This window comes from Strix aluco, chromosome 4 (genome assembly GCF_031877795.1).
Source record: "Strix aluco isolate bStrAlu1 chromosome 4, bStrAlu1.hap1, whole genome shotgun sequence".
Lineage (NCBI taxonomy): Eukaryota > Metazoa > Chordata > Aves > Strigiformes > Strigidae > Strix > Strix aluco.
Window position 1 is genome coordinate 115,034,285 of NC_133934.1, and position 17,402 is coordinate 115,051,686.

The window sequence follows — 17,402 nt, forward strand, 5'->3', positions numbered from 1 at the left end:
GGAGGGGAAAGCAGTTTGTTGCTTCTCTGCACATTCCTGTTGGTGCAAATGTCTGTGTCCCCAGAGCAGATGTCACTGTGAAATATGAGGCTAAACTGGAAATTTTCTGCAGGGTTTTGCAGGAAGGAGATCCATACAGGAGAATTTCATAGAGGAGAGCTCCTGGATGCTTCTAGATAGCAATGACTGCGACAGACAGATCACTCCAGGACCCAGGAGAGTCATATAAAGGACTGACAGATGTGCTTTTCCCATTGGCCTGATAATGGTTTATATGGGAATTAAGGAATAATTTAATTATCTCTTTCCCTACTGTCTGCCAGTGACTTTGCTCAGTTATGAAATATGTATTGGTTCCGCCTTACAGGAGCACTTTCATCCCATATCATTAATTTACTACTGTTGCTCCTTGGTTGTCAGATTATTATATGATAGCTTTGCAAGTTATATTTCTGGGTTTTCCAGGGCAAAAGATTTCTGGCTGTGGAAACAAAACATCAGCAAGATGATAAGGATTGAGCAAGAGAACTGTGTACTTTGCATGATAAATCCTCATGCAGCCATTTCTTGTTGCCTTATAAAGATGTATCACTCAAAGTCTGTCTGCAAAAGCTCATATAAATAAACCTCTTGACATAAATAACTCCAACTAAAATCAGGAGATTGGCATCATTACAAAATTACTGTAACTAGAATAAAAGTCAAGCCCTCTGTATTTTTATCTGTTTCTGTAACGGGTATCCCAAATATGCTCTCTCTGTCTTACAAATATTCATCCTTTTCTCTTCGGATAAGGAAAGAGCTTCTGGCTCCATTTCAAAAAACAGCATTACTGACAGAAAGAAAAAAGTTTAACACTAAGCAAAAAGTCTGTGGCAGAACTGGGAATAGAAACTAGACCTTTTCAGCTTCTTTCACCAATGCAACAGGAATCTCTGAACTAAAATTTCATATGAACTCATAGTATACTAGATGAAAGCTGTATAAACAGAATCAAACAATCTTATTAGTTTCTTCTTCTGTGTTATATTTCAGAAGGAAATCAAGTTCTTTTATTACCAGGGTGTGATTCCATTTGTCATAACAGACATTTCACCTCAGATGATAATTTTTATCAGTTTGCAGAAAACAATATTTTAAGTTTTCTGCTTTGTCTGTATGTAATCTCCTAACACTGAAAGAAAATGTGTTTCCAAGAGCATACAAGCACTTAAGGCCTGATGTGAGTTCTACTGGAGTCAATCAGCCAGCATGTTAATGTTCAAGATGGGTAATCTCTCACTGAGAGCTCATCTCAGGTTTTACTGATATATTTTCCATAAAGTTCCCAGATGAAGACATTGGAATTGTAGACCTGCTTGACACTGCCAAGGCTTTTCAAAACTAGTTGTTAGAAGTTTTTTAAAACTCACTAGAATAAAACAGGGGGAAAAAAGTAATAGTAGATAGACTGCAAGACCAAAATTTTGGTCTCAAATTTAATTTTAACTTGAATTTATTTTTCCAAAAGATGCATCAAATTCAAGTAGTCAAAACTATAGACCAAAAACCTTAAGTAAGTATGATGGTACAAGAACTTAGGGATGGCATGTATAAGTTCCAGAATCAAAATAAATGACAGTAAAGTGATGGGTCCCCCCAAATGTCAGGGAGGTTAAAGGCCAGCTCTTCCAGCACCTGAACCTGGCTGGTAGCTCTGGAGCCCAGGGACAGCAGGGCAAAGGCAGCAGAGATGTTGACCAGGGAGAAGAAAACACTCTTGACAGGTTCTTGGGCAGTTACTTGCCTGTAAAACTGGAAGGAAAAGTCTGTGTTGCTGGGGACTATCCACTGGCAGGACCTAAAATTATCTCCCTCACAGTGATGCTGGTCCTGTGGAGCTTAGTTTTCTTATTCTGCTTATAGCCACTGGACTGTTGACAGCGAAGGACAACAGGCTCAAGAGCAGCAAAGGATCACTGCACACAGTCATGGATAAAGTAAAGCCAATTGAAGGTATCTTGATCTAATTGTAAATAGACTTCATATCTGGGTACCATGCCAGAAACAACTCCTAAATTCATCCATGTGGCCCTCCGAGAACTTCTATAATTATTACTTTATTAGGTTACAGCAACATTTGTCTTTCTGATCTGTCAGTAAAACCATTCCTAAAAGTTTTTAACAGTCAAAAAATATGAGTTTCCCTTTGGTCTGGCTCTGTCTATGAGAATGAATTGATCACACAGGATCTGGATACATCTCTCTGATGTGGCACTAGTTTGGCAATGGTATTACTGCTGTCATAGTCTGCTTTATTTAACATCACTGTCAGATTCAAGGAGTGAGGAGCTGTGCACTTCATCACCTCCATCTCTGCCTGCCTCTGCGAAGTCATTGGAAAGAGAGCTGCATGACATTGGCTTTGGGTGCTGAGCCTTTCTCAACAGGAGGATCCAGCTGCAAGGGAGACTCTCCAAGGGCCTTTTTCTGCCAGTCATTCCACTTTGCAGAGTCAGGGCAGCACCTAGCAAACAGTTTGCACAACTGTAGAAAAACCTGTCAGGTCCCTGAAATAGTGACAGACTTTCTGGTTCGTAAGAAAAATCTTGGTTTCAATATTTTTGAGGAGAGGAGACGTGGGCAATAGACGGTGGCTATGCCTCCACAGTAAGTTGTATCACATTTTAAATTGCATTTAAGTTCATTTATATTACAATGAAATAGAATTAAACTTGCATATTTTACACTTCATGATAGTTTTTATGTGCTCAGGTGTGAAGTGTTTCAAGTATCTGCATCATCAAAGCATTGCTGTCTCATCTGAGGACTAGCACAAATCCTTAATGAGGAGCAGCCTTGTGAAAATAAGCATGCACAGTTGCTGTTACAGCAAATACACAGGACTGATCAGAAGAAACCACCAAAACACATCCATGGGAAGTACATGGGAGTCTCACAGTTTGTGACTTGCAGTAGTTTTGAAGGGTTTTTCCTGAACTGCCTAACCTTATTTCACAGAAGGGCAAAGGTTCCTCATTTTTGGGAAATGACTGATGAAGTCTTATCAGCATGACCTGGAATTTAGTGTCATTCAAAAAAAGGCAGATAACCAGCAGAGAGAGAGCCTATAGGGCTGAATGACAGAGGAATAGTTTCCCACCCTTCAGCTGGTCACTCTGGCTCCATTTGTACTAGTACATTGAGCAGTGTTGGGGCACAAGCCTGGCCATCAACCTGCAGTCACTCATATTCTTACATTTTTAGTACAGTTTCAGACACAGGTACTGCTCATGCCATCTACAATTCTTCCAAACAAGGGCTAAGCATGTTTTTGGAGGTAGCACAGGCCAGGGGATATTTCCAATAAGTAGCCCAGATGTCTTGCAAGGTCAGAGTGAAGCAACATGGATACAAGCTGTGATAAGCCAATTGACCTCATGGCTAAAGAACAGACCTTGAAGCACTTTATTTACTAGCATAGATGTAAACTCTGGGAATATAATTAATCTTAATATTTGTTTTACATCTTCCAGGTATTCATACTCTATCCCTTCTGAACTTCTGTTTGTCGATGAAACACAAGATTAAATCTATACAGCAATGCCAGTAGCACCTTTTGCATGTCTAGACAACTGAAATATTCCCCAGCTCTGATTTAGCCACTGCTTACACATAGGATGCTTAGGGAAAGTTTGTTACCTTAAAGGGAGACTCAAAGAATCCAACACAATGTGGGTGGATGTCATCAGCTCTGAATGTCGTAAATGAGAGTATGGCAAAAGACTTGACTTTCAAAGGAAGTGCCTAGGCCTGGACTGAAGGTGGCTGACTCCTCCAGTGTGTGGTCTGAAGTTATGACTTCCTTTTCCTAGAAACCCTACCAATGTCACAAGATATCATTGCTTCAGCCACCACTCACTCAATAGTGTAGTCTGCAGAGAATTCATTAGGATTTATCTACCAAATCCATTCTCCATCCAGGCAAGGGCAGACCTGGATTTCCATCTTCCAGGCAAATATCCTTGCCAGCAATCCAGGTCCAATGTTAGCTCTCCTTTCACAGGGGCTAGCCTGACCAGCCTGGAGTTTAGGTTGTTGGAGGTATGGGATTGTTTGCCCTCAGGAAAGAGAGGGGTCTGAACATGAATATTCCTGAATATCCTGTACCCAAGGCAAATGCTCTAACTGCACAGACTGGTGTCTGCAGGTATCCAGTTGCCTTGGAGAGGCTGGACTCTATGGAGTAACTCCTTCTCAGGTACTAATTATTATCAAATTGACCTCATGATCCTATAGACTCAAACTTCTGATTAAAAAAATTAAATTCCTGATCACTTAACCTGGTATATTTAAAGAAATTGAATGATGTTCAACACACTGAGAAATGTATGGGGTTTTTTAACCTAAGTCTATGCTGCTGTACCCCTGAGCAGTGTTAAATACATTGATCACTGTTAAACATCTGCTGTTGTTCCCATAGGATGGAACAGGCTGACACTACATCAGACTGGCTGTGTTTCTGTTGGCACACATCCATTTTCTTGGTGCTCCAGATCCTCACAAGAGCCTTGTGAGGATCACAATCACAGAGCCTTGACTCTGGATTTTGACAGTGCCTTGGATCCATAAGGCTGTGTTAGGAGAGAGTTGTCAAATTGGCACAGACATCCTCAGAGAGGTGAGCAAGTATTTTCTCATGGAAATACAACCTGACATTTCTCCATCAATGACATCCACGTGGAAGAGAAGAACCTGAGTGGGCTGCATTTGTATTTTAAATTTCCACATGTCAGCCCTCCAGCACCAGGACCTGGTGAGAGCTGGCAGCAGCTGGAGCAGACCTCAGCATTTTCTTTCCTTCCTACCCACAAGTCAAGAGTGGCCTCTTTGTTCAATCTTTATTTACTTAAAATATTTTAAACTGATTCTCTCAGCTGGATACTTGTTTTGATAGCATACATTGGCCATTAAAAGGCTGATTTATAACATTCTTCATAATTCATGAATAGGTGTATCTCAGTGGTTACTTTCTACTGGAGCAGGAAGTAAGAACAGCATTTTTAAGAATGACCACACTCTTGCCTCATTTCTTTGGAAAAAGAAAGTTGTTAGTAACTGTTTTGATATAATTTTAATTACATTGAACTACCATTGCATCAAGAATGCAATTCAAATCAGTAAGACCAGCCACTGATTAGTCATTTTTCAGTTGGGTTTACAATTTTTCCCATGAAGAGGATGCTCTGAGTGTATTGCTCAACAATCAACAGCAAAAAGGGACGGTTGAATTTAACAACAGGAGGAACAGAATGAGGAAGAAAATCTGTGCCAGTGACTGCTGCAGCCTCTGTGCCATTCTCATGAATCTTCAGCAGCGCCTTGTGAGCAGCCTAAAATGAAATACAGCAAGAATGAATTTATGTGGAGGACGAGGTGTGAAATGATTAAAATTAGCACAAAGTTAATTCAGCTACTGCCTTTCACAAAAATTGCTGGTAGGCCAGGAACCTGTAAGAAGGCCACTATAGCCCGTGGTGGTTTTTTTAGCAATGCTTTCTCAATAAGCAAGTATTCTCACATCCAGAGTTCCTCAACGCAAGTGTAGCCAACACAGACCTTAGGGACTGCACACTTTGTGGAATTAGTTAAAAGTAGAATATTCAAGCAAATTCGTGAGGAATGACGGGAATGAGGGAAAGGAAGTTCTGCTCTGTATGTATCCCTAATAGCACTTGCGTTACAGTTTAGCCAGTAGAAATTCAGCTTTGATACTATTTTTTTTATTATTGTTGGGCATTTTTAATCTTTTTATTTTACTAGCCCCCAAATGTTAGAACATTGTAATTGCTGCTTTCAGAATGGCTGTAAGAATGCTAGCCTTCGTCTTCACTTCATCTGTTTTTCTTCACGCTATTTTCAGGAAATGGGACGTTTTCCTCAATTCTGGTCCATCTTACATGATTAGCACTCATCAGGGCCTTCAATGGTGGCAGAAGTTTTAAAATCCTTTAAAATTATAGAATGCACATGATAGAAAAAACCCACTTTTTCTGCTAGATATGCTGGTGCAAGGCATCCCCAACACAGACATCCACATGCAGAAACTGGGCTGTGTTTAGTTCCTGGGATAAATGCTACACCCCTCCCAACCTTTGCCTGTCAGACTGAAGATATTACACTTATCTCCAGATCTTGATGAAGTCTGAGAGAGTTTAAGGTTACTTTATTAGCTAAATGTTTTCGTTCAGAGTATTAGCCAACCCTAGCAATAAGTAAAATTTCACAACTTGGCTTAGGGCAAGACAATTGACTATTGAGGAATCCACTGACCATTGTTTCTGCTGACAAACTTACTTTTGAAACCTTCACATCAGGCTTTCCTGTGATTCCAGACAGATCAGCCCGATCAGAAAACACATCAGTTACACCCAGATTCATTAACATCTTCTTTAAGTCATAGGTGCCCAAAATTGATAGTTTTGGAATATACACTTCTATCCTCCTGTTAGTTCAAAAGAAAATTATGGTAGTTATTGCAATTAAAGCATGTCTTAGACTGAAGACTCCCAACCTGCTGGTGGTTCTTCTGTGCTAAAATGTTAGTCTTTTAATCTGAAAAATATGGCAAAAAAAGATGGGAAGACGATGGTCTGGAGGATGGGAAAGGAGAACGACATCATCTGGGCTTTCTTGTAGGATTCTGCAAGATAGTCATTTGATGGGAGAGCAAGCAGCAGCGGTACCAGCGTTTTGGGGACTAAGTTTGTGTTCTCTTTCTAGCCTTGAAGGTTTTTTCTTTTGTAATTCCTATTTCATTCCCTCTGAGGGATCTGATTGCTATGTTGCAATGTTACTAGTCTTAACACATTGTGCTTGAGACAAGGAAAATAGAGACACTTAACATCAACTAGATGTGTGGTGAAAAAAATTAAATTTCCCAACTTACAGATATCTTCCCTCATCGCAAGGCAATGCTGACTCTAATTTTTGCTGAAATTATCAAATAATTCTGTCTGTCCCTTTATATCTATTCCATTGCTTAAACCTCCAATCAACAACAAAGGCTAATAACAGTAAAACCTGATCATAGTATTCAGACTTTGGATTATGACTACCTTGAATCATCAAATCAAAATTCTATATTTACCGTCTTTCAAGTGATTTTTCCCATTTAGACACAGTGTCTTTTGTCAGGGCATCTTCCAACTGTTTCATTTTTCCTTCATTGGGCAGGATAAACAATGCTGCAACATCTCCCTTGTAAGGAATCTGCACCACCTCACAAGACAGTTTCCTGTCAGAGTATGTTTTATAAAATCCATCTCGAGTCATCATCTTCACTTCAACTGAGGTCTTCGCATTCACACGGAAATAATCCTTGTGAGTCCCCTTAATATTGAAAGGATTTTCCCAGTAGGCTTAAAACCAAAAGAGAAAGATTGCAGTCGAATGCTTAGTTCAAGGAGGATAAATTAATATAGTTCAGACTAATGCACACCAGATAAACCCTTATCTGAAGATTTACACTCATATTTGAAGATCAAAGGTATTCCAAGTTTATTAAAGATCTTGTCCCTGTCATCTTTGCTGTAGTGTGTTCAGTAACAACTAAATATCCCAGGTTAAATTTTATACGGACTTGTACAACAGTTTTCTAAGTCAGATAAATTAAATGAAGTAATTCATTACATTTTAGTTGAAGAAAATGAAAGCTGACCAGGATCCAGTAAGTTACTTTCGGTTTCAGAATATTACTTGTAAAGCAAGTTCCACAGCAGTTGTCTGCCTTTTAAAAGGTATGTTAAGGTCCTTCCATGTTTTTTCATATGTTCTTCATCTTGTAGCACTAAGTAAAAGCTTACATGCAAGAACAACTTGAACTTTTGGGCCTGATCATATCTGTATTATGGTAAATGGAACAGGGTTTCAAGGGCTTTAATCTTCAAAAGGGCTTTCTCTTGATGTTTATTCAACTGAATTTTCCATGATATTTTGTTTTGTATTAAATCAGGTCATTCATTGAATAAATACAGTGTGTTTTCTTTTTTAAAAAATATTGAATAGAAATAAAATAAATGGAAAAAGAAATGTATATTATATAGTACTCTGGTTACCTTATAAGTTCGACCTTTCGTTCCTGCCTCCTCAGTAAAAAAAATATACTCTGGTATCATAAAGAAATGCCTCAGACTAAGACACCTGAGACTAGGGTACCCAAATTTAATAAAGTACTTGAAATAAAATCTGTTTTGCTGAAAGTTCATCTATTTCCAAACATGGCTTTCTGGGTGGTAAATTTCATGTCTGTCTTGCATGCTGCTACAAATGGATAAAACATCTAAGAGGAAGTTAATCATTGCCAAAGCAGTGCATTTGCAAGTACCTCTTGGGATATGTATAATGTGATGACAGGCTGTAGAACATTTAGACTCCAACTCCGGAGGTACCTACCCATTTAACAGGCATGGATTGTAAGTAAATTAAAGTGTTTGGCAATATTTGTTAATTTGCATCTTTTGAATTTATTTTTCTATTTCATACAGAGTGCAAAGACATTTTAATTTTTATAATAATAAGTAGATAAAATCTGACAGAAAAATTTAAAAATACACAAATCTGTTGTGCTCTGGCAGTTCCCTGAAACTTGAAGATTGCAAATAAATGAACTTTTATGCATAGGAGCCTAAACATATGCTAGAAAAATTTAGATGTGGAAGAGGTTTCAATGTGTGAGAACTTTCAATGTTCCTTGTCATAATAGCCTAATCTTAACACTGGAATTTCTTTGAAAAATAATTCAGAAATAATCTAGGGTATTTGTTTTAGTGCAGGTGAAACCGAGGTACTGCAGTAAGTAACACCTATGTAACTTACCTTTGAAATAAATGTAATTAACAATTACCATTAGAGTGTTTGGATCAAGGTCTTTAAATATTTGGTTTATATTCCCATGGGTTTTGTTCTTTATATGATCATTGATCTCTTTTTTAGCTTCAGTGGAATTCCGGAAGTTACTAGAAACAACTTTTCCTTTGTACAGTTTTTTGATGTCCTTCAGAAATGTTTTCAGTGGCTTCAGGTGTTTGTCCATGAACAGGGTGTTCCCCATGCTCAGTTGCACCTGGCTGCCAGGGCGGTTCAGCAGGAGGAGGAGATGATGAAAGCCATTGTGTATTTCCTCCTCCCTGGTGTCGCTGAGGTTAAAGGCCAGCCCTTCCAGCACCTGAGCCTGGCTGGTGGCTCTGGAGCCCAGGGCCAGCAGTGCAAAGGCAGTGGAGATGCTGACTGGGGAAAAGAAAATGTTCTTGCCAGGTTCTTGGGTGGTTGCTTGCCTGTAAAACCGGAAGGCAAAGTCTGTGTTGCTGAGGACTATCTGTTGGCAGGTCTCAAGAGGATCTCCCTCATGGGGATGCTGGTCCTGAGGGTCAGTTGCCTTGGTCTCACCATTGTGTTGGTTAGTCTGGGTCAGGCTGTGGACAGTGAGGTGAAGCATGGCCACCAGCAAGCACAGCGGAAGGGTGGCCTTCATCGTTCTTCACAGCTACTGTGTGGACAAAGAATGAAATGATCTTGGATGCTGGAGGTCAGCTGTGTCAACATCTCATCTTTTATTTCTATCTGCTACTGCCTTCAACAGCTATCTGGTAATCACTGTTATCTCCTAACCTGCTCCTTTACTATGGATGTGTTTTTTAAATCCTCATGCTTCTGAGTTTATTTGTAATTCCTATCCATTTCTGCCCACTTCAGTTCTGCTTTACTCCAGCTACAAAATCCCCTTGTTACTGGAGAAAGAAACATGTGACTATTAAAGAAAAATAAGAGTTAGAGGGAAAGAACAAGTGAAAAGGCAGGGGGTTTTGTGTTGGTTTTGGTTTTTGGTTTTTGTTTTGTTTTGTTTCTGTGTAAATCTGTTTTATAATGAGACAGCACATTGGGAGCAACTCAGTTCTTTTATGTTTATCTCTAAGAACTCTCAGGATTATTATGCTGTTAGTGATTGAATGAGGCTTATGTCAAATGACAGTGCTATGTCAATGGAAAACAATACAAGATTGCTGTGCTCAAAAGTGGTATTCCTTCTCTTGTTCCTGACTCACTTTAACATACAAAGTGACTAATTACAAGAGAGCTGGTAAAAATGTTCTGCTTCAGTATGTGATTAGATCAGAATATGTTGCTTTATTTTAAACAACCACTCATATAACGCATGTCTTCCAGATGGATTCCTCTCTGTGTGTACCCTCCCCATCCTGGTCATGGGAGGGTGAGATCACTGATGTCGGGTTGGCCCCTCCTGTCTTTCCAAACTTTCTGTCAGTAGGAAAGCCTCCTTTCATAAGGCAAATAGCTCTGTGGCCAGAGTAGTGCTCAGCAAAGAGCCTGTCACCTTGGCTGTTTCTGATAACTGTAGCCACTTTTTGTGTGTGTGTATTGCTTTTTCTTTTACAGGTTAGACAAAGAACGTGTTGGGATGATTTGTAGTGTCTAGGATGTTTAACCTGTTAGAAAACAGGTAAGAGCTACTCCAATTAAAAATTTTATTAATGACTGGAAAAGCAACTCCAAATAGCCTTCAACTACTTGAGGCGGAACACCTTCAGGGAAGAAGATCACATGAGTTATCTGCTCAGCCCGTAGTCAATGGCACAGGCATTCAGAGACATGGGTTCAGCAGAGTAGATGAGAATTTTACCGGGGTTTTCCCCACTCTGTGTCAGCACTCTGACCACCAAGATTTGGCTGAAAAGGAACCAACTTGTCCTTCTGTAGCTTTGCTCTGTGAGATCTGAGTAAATTGGGACTTACAGAATAGGTTGGCAAAGCAAAATCAATTTGTGAATCCTGTCTGGGTCATGTTAGTGTAAATAAGCTCATTCACCTCAGTTTCTGTTATCTGGTTGTAAGCTTTAGGGAACATTAGTAAGGGAACAAAGTATGATTGACATTTGGGAAGTCAGAATACTTCCCCCTTGTTAATGAGACAGATTTCTTCTAGATGTGAAAGAGCTATTTGGGATAAATATTCAGAGCAGAGTGATACTCTGTGGAGCTGCTATAATGTAACCCCACAATTTGCTATTCAGTATTTCTTGAAATTAAGTTCTGCTGTCATTCAAGTGCTTAGAAACCGGGTTTCACCCTTGAAAGCAGATGTGTTTCATGACTCTTTATCTAAATGCCATACAGCTGCATCAAAATCATTAAAGTAAAGATAACTGGGTACTTACATTACATTCAGAAGGGTCTTGCTCTCACATGGGTTGTGCTGTTTCTTGCTGCTTTACTCATACTGCTGTTTTTCTCTGTTAAACATTACATGGCTTCAAATACATACAAGGCTGAATGCTGATGAAGCTAGTTTTCTTGGACATTGTATGCATATGTCCACATCTCTCCATTTCAAACAGAGAGCAAAGACCACGGGGCCCAACTGGTCAGTAGAGTGGAGTGTTACATCCCAAAGGGTATGCAACTCCTAAGCAAATATTTATTGGAAATGAGATTTTTGTGCCAAGGGTAGCTACTTTGCCCTATACGCTACCTGAGAGGGAGATAACTGTTTATCTGGAGACAGAGTTTTGCCCAGCACTAAGCTCTGAAGGCCAGGCTCAGGGTGAGGGAGCTGAAGGGAGCACCACTTGTGCTCAGCCATGCTACCCAGCCTACTGGACTCCACTTAAGTGTCAACATCTCCGCTTTTATTTCTACACAGTAGAGACCCCACTGGTCACTCTTCAGAAGCCAATGAGTACTCAGGGCTCAGTGTTGGGACCATTTCTGTTCAACAGCTTTATTGATGATCTTGATAAGGTCATAGAGTGTATTATCAGTAAATTCGCAGATGACACCAAGTTAAGTGGGAATGTCAATCTGCATGAGGATAGGGAGGCTCTACAGAGAGACTTAGATTGGATTGGTGGGCCAACGTTAACAGGATGAGCTTCAACAAGGCCAAGTGCCAGGTCCTGCACTTGGGCCACAACAACCCCATGCATCGCTACAGGCTTGGGGAGGTGTGGCTGGAGAGCTGTCTGGAAGAAAAGTATCTGGGGATTCTAATTGACAAGCAACTGAACGTGAGCTGGCAGTGTGCCCAGGTGGCCAAGAAAGCCAACGGCATCCTGGCTTGTATTAGAAATAGTGTGACCAGCAGAAGCATGGAGGTGATAGTCCCCCTGTACCCTGCACTGGTGAGGCCACACCTTGAGTATTGTGTCCAGTTTTGGGCACCTCAATACAAGAGGGATATCGAGGTGCTGGAGCGAGTGCAGAGGAGGGCAACGAGGCTCGTGAAGGGCCTGGAGAACAAATCCTACGAGGAGAGATTGAAGGAGCTGGGACTGTTCAGTTTGAGGAAGAGAAGGCTGAGGGGAGACCTCATCACTCTTTACAACTACCTGAAAGGACATTGTAGAGAGGTTGGTGCTGGTCTCTTCTCACAGGTGATTAGTGACAGAACAAGAGGGAATGGCTTTAAACTGCAACAGGGGAGGTTCAGACTGGACATTAGGAAAAAATTTTTCCCAGAAAGAGTGGTCAGACAGTGGAATAGGCTGCCCAGGGAGGTGGTGGAGTCACAATCCCTGGATGTGTTTAGGGGTCATTTAGATGAGATGTTGGGGGATATGGTGTAGGGGAGAACTTTTACAGAGTAGGGCTGATGGCTGGACTCGATGATCCCAAGGGCCTTTTCCAACCTGAATGATTCTATGATTCTATGATACTCTTGGCCTTATCAATAAAGAGGGTACTTCATTCATTCATGTAAGAATGGTGAATTTTAACTGTATATTGAATGGTAATATTTTGGACACAGTGTCTCCTCACAACCTAGTAATTCTCTCTGTATCTCTGTTAAGGACCACTTAATATATCAAGATCTGAAAAGCACTCAATGTAGACTTTAGCACTTGGAAAAAAAAAAAAAAAAAGCTGTAAATATGTGTGCCATCACTGTGAGTACCCAAACAACCATACTGAACAAATGCAACTGTTGTAACATATATAAACAGTAAACCAAGGCACAGTCCCCAATCTCTCAAAGAACAGCAAATAACAGAAGAGAGCAACCCTGTACCATTAACCAGTAACAAATCAAGGCTGTCTCAAACAATAAGTATCAGTCTTCTTGTAAAGATGTATTCTGATTTCCTGGGATTCTTCCAAAGGAAGATATGTGCTGTGAAGCCAGCTGACCAGCATTCATGGCTGGATGACCTGCTTAGATGCATGGCTTTATGAGCCAGCCAGGAGAATGCTCAGTCCTTCTATGCCTCTGCTGCACCTTGCAGGACTTGTTACCACCTGCTCAGGAAGGGGTGGCACAATTCCCTGGATCCTGAAGAGCCAAGGAGCTATGTAAGTAAAACAGTGTAAGCACAGCTGTTCCCAGTCCCCAGCTGTGCTGCTTTCAGAGATGCTGCTTCATCTACTGGGACCCATGGCCTTGGTCATGCATCTAGGTTCCCTGCACAGTATCTACAGTCTCAGCACTTTTTTTTTGCAGAGTACAGCTGAACTCTGCTTGCTCGTTTTAGATATAGCCAAAGTTTGCCATTTATTATTTTGGTTTTGAATTTGTAATTTTTCTTACTAGAGTGCCAGTTGCTGCTGTCCCCTGGAGCACTTGTGTAGATCAGGTGAGGCTTGGTGGAGCAGCCAGCCACAGAACCACTGCATTTGAATTAAATGAAAGTATAAACTAGAATGCTTGATTGCAAAAATGCAGTCTTTCAGGAAAATGGAGTGAGATGCTCACAGTGCTCCAAGACAGGCTGTTGGCTGTTCTGTGCTGCTCTTTTAGTCATACAGCTGAGCAGCATTAAGCATTTACACTTCTGTTAATCATTACATGGATCAAAACAAAATTAGCTGAGGATGCAGATAAATGCTGATGAAACTATTTTCCATCCACACTTAGCCATGCAAAGCAAGTAGAAGTCAGTGATCGCAGGGTCAGCTGGCTTTAATGTTTGCTGTCCCCAAACATGCATAACTGCCATAGGCAAACACAATTTGGAGAGAAGAGGTCCATGGTCATGAGCAGCTGTTCTACCAGATATACCTTCCTAGCTTATTGCTAGCTGATGACACAAGTGCTAAAACATCTGAGGTGTGTTATGGCCTGACTTGGGGCTTTAGTTCCCTGACTGTGCAGCTTGGACACCTGCTACAACATGCTAAACCAAGCTAACTTTCTGCTATATGAAAAGCAGATCAGAAGAGGTAATTAACATGTAACTTGATTTCCCCCCCCCAAATGGACTTAGCATCAGTTCAGAAATAGTTCAACACTCAGAGGCTTTCTCTGAGCCTTGGTTTAGTAACATTGAAGAGGAAGCCTGGGCAGTGGAGTCCACTGTTCAGCTGCACAGCCAGCTGAAGAGGAAGGTAGCAGGAGAGGGATTCAATGCTGCAAAGAGTTGTATGCAAAGTTGGGGGGTAATTCTGGATTCCTTGCATGACTCTGAGGTGAACCAAAGCATGCTTCAGTACAGTGAGAAAACTGTGGCAGAGACACAAATGCAAATGTTTTTGCTGTTCAGACGTTCATCTGTATTATTCTCTTGTTGAAAGTCAACATGGATTGATTTTGAAACTCTTTCAAAATCTGCCTCTCTTTGCTTCAATTATTGGAGTTCTCATGAGGCAGTGGCTTAAAGAAGAGGTCCATTGTCCTACCAGGGAGATCAGCAGAAGTTCTGCAAGCCAACAGCTGGTCCACCACAGGACCTGCTTCTGAAGAGAGTAACCTGTAAAATGTGCTTATGCTGCTACATTGATTTACATCATAGTTCATTCCTAACCATGTGCCTGTACTCACACTATTTTACTCCAAGTGTCTCTGGTACGAGCTGCCTAGCCCCATTCATCAACAAATGCTCAGCAAGCCTTGTAACCTCAGGCTAGGGCTGCCCTGCTGAATGCAATGCACACCCTCAGCATCACCCTATGTAAACATTTTCTCGGACTGTTACATAACTCTCTTGTTATTTTGGGCTCTCTAAAAGAAAAACAAAACAAAACAAACAATGGCAATGTCTCAGGGCAACAGAATGTCAGCCTTGGCTGAGAGAAGACTCAGGCCAAGTGCTTGTAGAGCAGACACAGACAGCCCACTCCTGAAGATCTATAACATCCACATTATATATCACATCTGGTACAGACATGAACCACTCTATACCAGCTGGCCCAAGGCTGTCTTCATGTCCCATCCACATTCACCATTGCTTACCCCAGCACTCAACTCTAGCTGAAAGGATGCAGTCATTGTGGGAGAGTCAGAGTTAGGTTGAAGAACCTACCTCGAGAATGTCTTGTAGACATACATGGTTGCAGTTAGATTTTCCCATGAATTTCCATTCTTACAACAGAACTGAAAGGTCTACCTGCCACTGACCTTCAAGTCAGCAGGGAAGGAGGAGGCATGGAAGATAAACCACACTCAGACTGGTGGTGGTTCATGTAGAAATCTTCCCTGCATTTCTTTTTCTGAAAATATTTGGTTTAGCTCTGTAATCCCATTTGACAGATCCTGTATGCTTATTTATACTGTAGATGGAGATTAATGAGATCTCTAAATTAGGAGCTTGTTACCCTAATGAGTCTTCAATATAATAATTTGCATAATTCAAGAGATAAAAATATCCATTTCAAACAATGACTATGGAAGTTACAGATGATGAATGGTATTGTCAAATCATCCAGAAGGAACATAGATCTGATTCTCATTGAATCTAGATAGAACTGGAATTCACATATCAGTCATGCATAATACAGAAGTTCAGTTCCTGACTGCCTTTAAAATCATGACTTTAGGAAAACAAATTTCATAGTTTTAAAACATATTCAAGATTTTCTTTAGATTTCTTCTAATAGTTATTTGTGTAAAAAGCACTCCCAACTAGAGAAGCGCAATGGGAAACACAACGCAGCTATAGAGATGTGCAAAAAGGTTGTGTTGCCATTTTCATATTGCAAAACCCTGAAGATATTTCAGCTCTAAAACCTCAGTAAAGAAAGCACATGATCCCATTTTATTTCATTCATTAAGCACTCAAAAGTTTCCTGTACATGTATAGTATTTATTGACTCAGAGAAAAACTGTAGAATTTATGTATTTTATAGTTTTCTGTGTCATGTGGAAAGCAAACTTCTTACACTGGAATGGCTGGAACCAGATTTTCTAAATCCATGTTTATGAACCAAACCAAAAATATCTGTACTTCATGCTTACATTTGGCAGATGCTTGAAAGAAATGTTAAGGTGTTTGATATTTTCTGGCCAAGTCATGTTTTTATCCAGGAGCCCTGCTGTGACTTAAAGAGTGCAATTTTAAGACGCCAACTTTGAAAACTCCAGTTATGCTAGTGGAAAGTTTGTCCATGGAAAAGTCTTACTGGTCTTAAGTAGCTGTTATTTAACCTTTTTTTCTGAGTAGTAAAGATCGGCTTAAAAGAGACTTTTTAAAAACAGCAACCTAAAATCTTACATGAGACATGCAAACACAGGTTCTGGATACACTAAAATGTCTCTCTGGCTTGCTTCATTTTTCTCTTTAGCACATTTGCTAAAGAAACACAATTTTGCTCTTAGCTCTAATATAAACATAGTTCATGTGCAAAGTTGTTCTGATGTATTGTGGTTAAACTTTCATGGGAGACAACCATGTTGATTTTTGTAACTGATATTAAAGAAAATTAGCCTCATGTTTTTACTTGGTTAGAGCTGTAATAATTGGTGAATTTCTGTGAACAGTTACACGGTTGCTGTTCAATGAGCCGTGCCTAACAAAGTAATAAGGTTTAATTAGCCCAACATAATCTGACAGCTTGTTGCTGGCACACTATCTGTCAGTACAGCTGGCTAGTGATGCATGTATGCATATGAAATAAAGATCACTCCTTGCAAGTTTTCTTTGCTTTTCAAGTATTGCATGGTTGAATTCTTACAATTCTAAGTTGTCTTCTCATATAAATTTTGTGTCCCCCTGTCAAGTTTCAAAACAGAATCACAGAATCACAGAATCGTCTAGGTTGGAAAAGACCTTGAAGATCATCCAGTCCAATCATTAACCTAACATAGACAGTTCCCAACTACACCATATCCCTCAGCACTATGTCGACTCGACTCTTAAACACCTCCAGGGATGGGGACTCCACCACTGCCCTGGGAAGCCCATTCCAATGCCTAACAACCCGTTCTGTAAAGAAATACTTCCTAATATCCAGTCTAAACCTTCCCTGGTGCAACTTGAGGCCATTACCTCTTGTCTTATCACTTATTACTTGGTTAAAGAGACTCATCCCCAGCTCTCTGCAACCTCCTTTCAGGTAGTTGTAGAGGGTGATGAGGTCTCCCCTCAGCCTCCTCTTCTCCAGACTAAACAACCCCAGTTCCCTCAGCCGCTCCTCGT

At 40.5% G+C, this 17,402-nt stretch overlaps 1 protein-coding gene across 1 annotated transcript; it reads right to left on the reverse strand.

The window, feature by feature from the left end:
* Positions 1-4,868: 4,868 nt before the first annotated feature.
* On the reverse strand, positions 4,869-11,314 carry LOC141923580 (alpha-1-antitrypsin-like). Its single transcript, XM_074825023.1, has 5 exons — positions 11,214-11,314; positions 8,857-9,526; positions 7,130-7,400; positions 6,337-6,484; positions 4,869-5,372 (listed from the first exon to the last, which is right to left on the reverse strand). The coding sequence occupies exons 2-5, from the start codon at positions 9,509-9,511 to the stop codon at positions 5,181-5,183; spliced, it is 1,266 nt and encodes a 421-aa protein (XP_074681124.1). The 5' UTR covers positions 9,512-9,526; positions 11,214-11,314; the 3' UTR covers positions 4,869-5,180.
* Positions 11,315-17,402: the final 6,088 nt, after the last annotated feature.

What these genes read in the sequence shown, in the direction of transcription:
- LOC141923580 (XM_074825023.1), bottom strand. Translation starts at nt 9,511, where the DNA reads ATGAAGGCCACCCTTCCGCTGTGCTTGCTGGTGGCCATGCTTCACCTC. An exon ending in TAATTACATTTATTTCAAAG is followed by an intron (nt 7,401 to 8,856) that starts GTAAGTTACATA and finishes TTTGGTTTTAAG; the next exon opens with CCTACTGGGAAAATCCTTTC. An exon ending in GAAAAATCACTTGAAAGACG is followed by an intron (nt 6,485 to 7,129) that starts GTAAATATAGAA and finishes TTGAACTAACAG; the next exon opens with GAGGATAGAAGTGTATATTC.